Below are 8,636 nucleotides of genomic sequence, written 5' to 3'. Positions count from 1 at the left end.
TAGTGTTTCTTATAGCTCTGAAGTATTTCTTTGTTACAAATTAGAAGAACCTGTAATTATGAGGAGCTGTAATTATGAGGATCTATGTGTAATGACAAATCAGCGAATAAATAAATAAGTGGAAAATAAGTGCTCTTTGTTTGTATTCCACTTCTGTGATACTGAGTTTGATGGTGTTTTTAATAAATCTTTAAAATGGGCTCAAAATATGAGGAGTATAACTGATTTCATGAAGCAGGTTATTTGCTTTTTTGCAGAGACTAAAACAATAAATTTTGTGTTTTTTATTAAGACTGCTTATTCATTCAACAAACATTGAGTGTCTGCTAATCTAGGTACTCTCCTAAACTTTGGGGATATAACAGTGAACAAAACAGACATAAATTCCTGTTCACATGGAGCTTAAATTCTAAGAAGAGCAGATAATAAACTAATAAATTTGTACAGTGTGTATTATGCCATGAGAGTAACTGTTGTGGAGAAAATAAAGCTGGGAAGGAGGAAAAGGAGTGCAGGGTGAGATTGTAATTTTATATAGGTAACTAGGGAAGGCCTTAACTGAGAAGATATAAGGAAGTAAGGACATGAAGAAGTGAACCAAGTAGATTTCTGGGAGGAGAACATTCCAGGAGAAGGCATAGGAAATGCAAAAGCTTTGGGGTGATAAGCAGGCTTGTGAGTTCCAGGAATAGTAAGAAAGCCAATGTGGATGGACTGAAGGAGGGTAAGGGAGAGGGGCTTGAGATGAGATCACAAAGCCAGTTGGGGTCCAAGTCATGAGGTCTTGCAGGATGTTTGAACAATTGAGTGACAGGGGAAGGCATTCTAGTGGATGTTAAACACAAGAATGGCATGATTCAACTTAAAATTTTAAAAACAAATCTGGGGGAGTCTGGTTGGTTCAGTTGGTAGAGCATGTGACTCTTGATCATGTGGTGGTGAGTTCAAACCCCATGTTGGGTAAGGAGTTTACTTAAAAAAATAAAATCTTTTTTTTTTTAAACGTTTATTTATTTTTGAGAGACAGAGAGAGAAATAGCATGAGCAGGGGAGAGGCAGAGAAAGAGGGAGACACAGAATCCGAAGCAGGCTGCAGGCTCTGGGCTGTCAGCACAGAGCCCGACGCGGGGCTCGAACCCACAAACGGTGAGATCATGACCTGAGCTGAAGTCAGATGCTTAACTGACTGAGCCACCCAGGCACCCCTAAACAAAATCTTTAAAATAAAGTAAAACATAAATCTGGCTGCTGTGTGGAGGATGGACTGTAGGGGACAAGAATGGAAGTGAAGAGACCAATTGGAAGGTAACTGCAGCAATCCAGGAGGGAGGTGATGGTGACTTAGACCAATATGGCGGTAGCAATGTTGATGGTGTAAAGTAATGGGATTCTGAACACTTTCTAAGGTGAAGCTACAAATTCATTGTTGGACTGGATGTGGGATGAGAGAGGAAGAGGATAACTCTCTTATGAGTAGCCTTCCAGTTGCCATCTACTGAGATGGAGAGGGCTACAGATAGGATAGTGGAAGTGGGAATCATGTATTAGGGTATCCTCTTCCTTCAAAGGAATTGGTTTTAGAACAACAATAATAACAGTGTTAGATTTATACTGGGATCCTAGCTAGTTCCTGCCAATGGCTTATTATATCTGTTCCTCTACAGTGTGTCTCTGACAGTGGCTAAAAGGCACTCTAAAATGGCAACCTCATGAACTTAGGGATGAAAAATCATAGTGTATTAGAGTTGGAGAAGAACTAAATATTCCAAATCACCCATATTTATTATGGATTATCATCCTGATTTTTTTTTTTTTGCTTTTAATGAGTTTCATAAATTTGCTACTTGAAGTATTAAGGTTCAGTAGAACTTTCTTCTATTTATTTAAAAAATTCTCCCTACCTTTTGCAAGCTTAAGAGTACATTCCTTATTTTTATAATTCTTGGATATCATGAATCCATGCTGTCCTAGACTCATTATTTTATATTTTGACCTTATCCTCTTTCAGTTTCTGTTTATAAGTGTATATGATTAACCCTTTATGTATATACATTATCTCATTTAATTCTCAGAAAACCTCTGGATGGTAGCTAGGATAGACATTATCTTAATTTTATAGATAAGGAAAACAAAGGGAGAGTTTAATTTAGTGACAAAATCAGAACCCAAATATAATTTATGATTTCTATATAGTATGTTGTCTATTGACTACTTTCTTTCCCATTTCCTTCATTACTTTGTCATCTGGGTTCTTTTCGTTTGGTTTTGACCATGAGATTAGATGCCAACACCACTTGGCATTTTCTTTAGGGAGATTTTAAAAATAAGGACAAAATAATGCTTTCTGATTTTCTGATTTCCTTCTATTACTTTTTCTGATAATGTTCAATGAATTTCAGGGTTATTTTTGCTTTTTTTAATTTGTTTTAGCAATTGCAGGAACTGCAGGAGCACAGGATTGATGTTTTAATAAAATGGTTTATAATGGCTACTTAATTATTCTTCTGGTCATAATGAATTCTCTTGAATACAACAGATGTAATCTAAGTTACCTCATACTGGCACGCAATACTGGCACACAATAAAGTTTATTTGCTATGTTTCTGTTCACTTGCACAGCCATGTGAAAATTTCCTGTAGATATTCCCGCCAATTTGGCATTAAACTGTCTACGAGTGCTTATTTCACTTCCATAATTGTTAAGCTGTTGGAATCTCTAATAAAAAGTAATTTCAGGGGCACCTGGGTGGCTCAGTCCGTTGTGTCCAATTTTGACCCAGGTCATGATCTCATGGTTCATGGGTTCGAATACAGCGTCTGTGCTAACAGCTCAGAGCCTGGTGCCTTCTTCAGATTCTGTGTTTCCCTCCCTCTCTGCCCCTCCCCTGCTTGTGCTTTCTCTCTCTCTCTCTCAAAAATAAATGTTAAAAAAAATTATTAAAAAAATTTAAAGTAATTTCATTGACTAAGGCAAGCAACTATTTTTCCAGAGCAAACAAAATGACACACAGATACTCTCTGAAAATCTTGAATGTGATAAATATGTAAATCAAGGAAGAATAGATTTTTTTCAAAAGATCTTTTACAAAGTGTCACACTCCAAATTAATAGTATTAAACGCAAAAAAGAAATGTTCACTATAGCATGGAGGAATAGTTTGTCATGTCAGACAATACAACTTAAGATAGATATCAAATAGTAAGTGAAAATTTATTTTGAAAGATACAATCAAAATAACTTTTCCATAAACAATTTGACAGTAGAGAGTTTCCAAATTATTATTCTATGCTGTGCTCTTTTTCCTGTTTCTTAGGAATCTTCCACTGTGGATGAATTGTTTGACTTCCTGGAACTCTTTCTAGTGTAGTCTTTTTAATTTTCACTCAATCGAAATGTGGCTTTATCCTTTCTGTAATTCATACTTTCTTGCCTGCCTGCCTTGGTTCACTCTATTTCCTGTTCTTGGAAGGTCTTCATCTCTTGATAAAAGTAAAGCTTCCAGAACGCCCTCCTGATTTCCCAGCCAAAGTGCTCTCCTTAAGTGTTCTCCTTTCATTGATTCCATAACATCTGGTAGAATCTTTTGTTGCTTTTTTTCATCCCTGCTGATGGATTGCCAGCCTCTTCTGGACAGGAATTTGTACTCTCAATACACTTATAATAACTCAAACATTTTTTGTTTAATCAAATTAGGGCAATCACTTAAGAGAAATTCCTCTTTGGACACACTATCCCATGGCCACTCCATCCACTCATTGTCCATCTTGGGCCATTGGCTTTCCTATGCCAGTTATACACTCTTTAAAAACATTTGAGTGTATGCCATATTGAAAATGATTTATGCTATTCAAATATAGAAGAAAAAGTGGAAGGTGCTCATTTCAGGTACTCTGGCAAAGATGAGTCGGACGCTGGAGGCAAAGGAATTAGGGCTACCATTTAGGGAGGTGTGACCAAGTAAACATCAATATTTCATTAAAACATGAGTGCCCACTGGGTCACCTACATCTTACTTAGGTTTCGAAATCTCGGTCAGGTACGCAAACCGAAAAATGCTCAGGGGTGGTGACGTGACCGTACGTCACTACCGCGTTCCACGTTCCAATTCCCTGAAAACGTTTTAGGATCCAGTGCCACGGACGCGGGCTGGCTCTGGGCGCAGGACCGCCCTTCTCCCCAAGCCTGTCCCTCCCCTCGCTCTGCTCCGCCCCCGGCGCTGCCGCATTGCATGCTGGGAGTCGTAGTCTGTCTGGCAGCGCCCGGAAGGACGGAAGGGCACCCGAGTCTAGCCGGTCCTCTTGCTACCGGAGGTCGCGTTCTTCCTCTGCTTCCTTTCGTTCTTTCCTGCGTAGCCTTCTGTGAGCACGGCTTGGTTTGTCTGTGCCACCGTTTCTCTTTTGGGTTTCAATAAAGTTTTCCTCTTCCTCCCTTTGTACAGAGCTCAAGATGGCGGCCTCCTGGTCGCCCTTGGTTACACTGCGCTTAGTGCAGAGCCGGCTGAGAGGGAGATGTGTTGGGTGCGGGGCCTGGGCTGCTGCTCTCGCCCCTCCGGCCACCGCCCCTGGAAACACCTTTTGGAAAGGTCAGTGACTGTGCCATGAGTAGCCCGAGCCGACTGCATATGACCGGGGAAGCCTCGGGTCAGTCACCCTCTTACCTCTCCCAGTTGCCTCCTGGTTTCACGGTTTTCGGAGCTAAGGGTCCCTGGAGAGGAGTTTCAGCCTCTCTTGTCTTTGGCTGGCTGCCCATGAAGGAGCCCTGAGCACTGAGGAAACTGACCCAGAGCAACTTACATTTTTGAGGTCAGAGGTCAACTCAGAGTTTGTTCCCTTCAGGCTTTCAGAGAGTTAACACCTACCTGGTGAGCCCAGGCGTGGGAGTGCCTGGCTTGAATGGATACAAATGTGGGATTGGGGGCCGAGGACCCTTACACCTGCGCCTTACCTACTCTCCTGGCTGGTGACCCTGGCCTGGATCTAAAAGCCAAACCTCGGACTTCTGAGGGCCCTGCTGGCTCTCAGGATTCTGGGAACACAAATGTGCAAGCTTTCTCAGATGGAGTGATCAATTCTTGTTCTTTTCAAGCCACTAGAGGCCTTAGTGGGGTATATTTTGTTACCAGCCTTGCTCATTCATTCATTCATTCATTCATTCAAATTGTTAAGTGTTCAGGAGTGAATGAACATATACTGTGAGTAACCGACTCCCAGGAATACTGATTTTGCTGCTTATATTCATATACTCTCATGAAACTATGCGCCACTTAAAAACAAGGACTAAGTGTCTTGTTTCTTCAGCACAGTGTTTAGTACCTGATGGGCAAGATATATTTTCTGAATGAATGAATGAATGATATTCTTATTGTCTCTTCCATCCACATACCATTTTTTTCTCATCTCCAAGCACCCCTTCTTCTGTGTCTTAATCAATTAACTCTCATTGGCTCATTTAGTTAAAACCTTATCAGTCTTTCATTATTATCATCAATAGAGTTGAAATTAATACTAGAACTCTGATTAAGTCACCTTAGGGTTTTTGTTTGTTTGTTTGTTTGTTTTTTGCAGTTTCACATAATCTACTTACTACATAATGAAATATTTTGGTAGCATAAAGGTTGGGTCATAATATAAACTTTATTATTTTTAATTTTGGAATAGGTAATAAAAACAAATGATACAAGAAAGAATATGGTAAAATGTTAAGACTATTCCACCCCTATCGCTTAGCCACTTAATTTTCCTCCCCAGAGGCAACCTCTAATACTAGTTTCTTTTGTATTCTTCCAGAGACATTCTGTGTATGTACAAACATATATGCATATAAACATCTGTATTTAAAAAACAAAATAGAAGTGGTAACATATACACACCCCTCGATACCTTTCTTTTTTTTTCATTTAATATATCTTGGAGATCATTACATATCAATCAATTTAGAACTGCCTGATTTTAAATGGTTGAAATAGAATTCTATGGATGTATCATAATTTATGAAAACTAAGATATAAGGAACATCATCACAATAACATGCAGTATGCTAAGTGCTTTCTACATATATTATCTCATTTAATTCTCATTATTCTCATCCATTTTGGAGATGATGAATCCAGGGTTGCAGAAGTTATATGGCTAGTTAAGTCAAGTAAAGGCTGTATTTGGATTTATATCTTACAACAAAGGCTTTGCTATGAACCTGTATTCATATATATTTTTTTAATTAAATCAAGATTTTGTTGTTTTCAGAATTATCATTTGGAATTTCAAAACTTACTGGTAACCAAAGGGTTAATGGGACTAATTACAGCAGCAAGCTAATAAGCACAGCTGCAACTTTTCCTCCAGACCTTTTCCATTTGCCTTCAAATTTCCCTCCTCCTTTGGAGAGGTGGATTTGAGGCTTGCTCCTTCATCTCCTTGTTTGGCTACCTCTCAAGCAAACCCTTTTCTGGCTGCATACTTGATGTCTTGGTGATTGTCTTTGCTGCAAGTTGGGCAACCAAACCTGGGTTCAGTTACACATTTGGCAAGCTAGCCAAGACTTTTTTGCCTGGCCCTGCGTGGTTTGTTGGCCGCCCGCTGGTGATGGGGGCCTCGTGACAGGTTGAAGCAGCTGCCTAGGTGACAGGTTCTTTGCTCTAGGAACTGTCCCTAGGGTCCCACCTACCTGGGTACCTCTGACCTTTGGTGCCTAATTTTCACTCTTGTGGCAAGGAAATGTTTTTTTGGGTTCAGTTTGGACAGATGTCTCTTGGTGACTACTTCGTGTGTGATGGACAGCATGTGAGTTTATTTCTTTCTCCCTTTGGTTCGGCTCTCAGATTTCTTACTCCCATTTGGTTGCCATCAAATAGTGGGTTTTGGTTCTCTTAGCCTCCTTTCTTGTTTAAGAAAAGGCTGACTAGGAAGCCATTTGGTTCAGTCAGTGAAGCTCTGATCTTTAGGGAGGAGCCAGAAACTAGGGAGCCATTTGGTTCAGTCTGTGAAACCCCAACTTTTGGGGAGGAACTGATTTTCACAGAAGTACTCTGGGCTTCATGTGTTTTTTTGTTGCTGTAGATTTTGGTATTTTTGAATAAAACTAGCCACTTTCTAACTGGAAAATGGAAAGTGACAATTTGATCCCCACATGCAACCTTTTGGACTGTATTCTCCAAAATTGGGCAGTCTTTTTTTGCAACACCGTTGGCCACATCCATTAATTGTAATACCATCTTGCAATTAGATTTGTGTTGTAAAAGGGGGATATTTGAAATTGGGCCTTTAAGATTTTGTTTGCATCGTGTGTGTGTCCATGTATATTGTAAATTTGAGATATTTTCTCTATCTCCAGATGTTATTGCTGAAATTAATTTGTAAAAGAGCTCTATTTAATTGGTTTAAAGGCTAGCACTTATAAGAATTGGGCATTCTAAAAGAAAGATAGAAACTAACCCAGACGTTTTTTAAATTCACATGATCTTGGAAAATATTTGGTATTAAGGCTAATTCATGGTTATTGGTTTAATAAAAATGACATGTCTTTAGAGTTATCAGCATTAAATGTAAAACTTTTATTCTGCCTGTCTTTACTTAAAGTCAAATAAATTAATGTTCTCTCCATTGAGAAAAGAAAAGAAAACATTAGAACTTTGTCTAATGCCTCAAGAAGTTTTATGAGTATTCTAATAAATATAAATAATTTAAATAAATGTAATTAAGACTACTGGAAATGATAAGGGAGACAACTCTATATCTGAGGAAAGTGAGACTGGTTATTTTTTTTAAAGAGGAATTAAAAAAATTTTTTTTAAGTTTATTTTTGAGAGCAAGGGAGAGCACTTGCATGCAAGTAGGGGAGGGGCAGAGAGGGATACAGAGAATCCCTGCTGTCAGCACAGAGCCCAATGTGGGTCTCAAACTCATGAACCTAGATCAAGAGTCAGATGCTTAACTGACTGAGCCACCCAGGCACCCTATTATTATTACTTTTAAATGGTTATTTAATTTGAGTGAGAGAGGGAGAGAGAGAGAGCACGCATGCAAGCATGCCTGCACTGGGGAGGGGCAGAGAGAAAGGGAGGGTGAGAATCCCAAGCAGGCTCCATGCTCAGCACAGAGTCCAGTTGGGGCTCAATCCCATGACCCTGAGATCATGACCTGAACAGATATCAAGAGTCAGACGCTTAACTGACTGAACCACCTATGTGCCCAATAGCAGGTAGTTTTTGATATTTGTTAGTATTTGTAGACAGCCCTATAAGTTGGGTTGAAACTTCCATGCCTTTCAGAGAAGGCCTCATCAGAATTTTTCAAAAATACTTTTAAGCAAAATTATTCCTAGTTTTGGATTCTCACTAACAATTCAGAGCAACAATGGAGTGGCATTTGGGGCAAAAATCACACAAGCAGTGTTGAGTGCCTTGGGCATTCAATGGAAATTCTATGCCTCCTGGAGAAGCCAACAGATTGGAAAATAGGAAAAATGAACTTTGGCAAAAATATGCCAAGAAACCAACTTAACTTGGGAAGAAGAAGCCTTGCCAGCTTCTCTGCTTTGAGTAGAGTGGCCCCTAGAAGTAAGCTTGGTTTAAGCCCCTATGAGGTGTTATATGGAAGACTCTTTCTATACTCATTTCGTGACTTAGGAATTCCTGATGG

General features: G+C 39.5%; 1 protein-coding gene across 1 annotated transcript in view; it reads left to right on the top strand.

Moving 5' to 3' along the window:
- The first annotated feature begins 4,243 nt into the window (after positions 1–4,243).
- AFG1L (AFG1 like ATPase) overlaps positions 4,244–8,636 on the top strand; it is a 201,989-nt gene continuing 197,596 nt past the window's right edge. Inside the window, exons 1-2 of the mRNA XM_047102407.1 lie at positions 4,244–4,310; positions 4,439–4,582. Of these exons, the coding sequence (XP_046958363.1) occupies positions 4,447–4,582 (136 nt within the window). The 5' untranslated portion in view covers positions 4,244–4,310; positions 4,439–4,446. The remainder of the gene's footprint in view (positions 4,311–4,438; positions 4,583–8,636) is intronic.

Source organism: Lynx rufus, unplaced genomic scaffold (assembly GCF_022079265.1).
Source record: "Lynx rufus isolate CCGP_SWC_20201006 ecotype Redwood Valley unplaced genomic scaffold, mLynRuf1.p SCAF_6, whole genome shotgun sequence".
Taxonomy (NCBI): Eukaryota; Metazoa; Chordata; class Mammalia; order Carnivora; family Felidae; genus Lynx; species Lynx rufus.
This window is presented reverse-complemented; position numbering and strand designations above follow the sequence as displayed.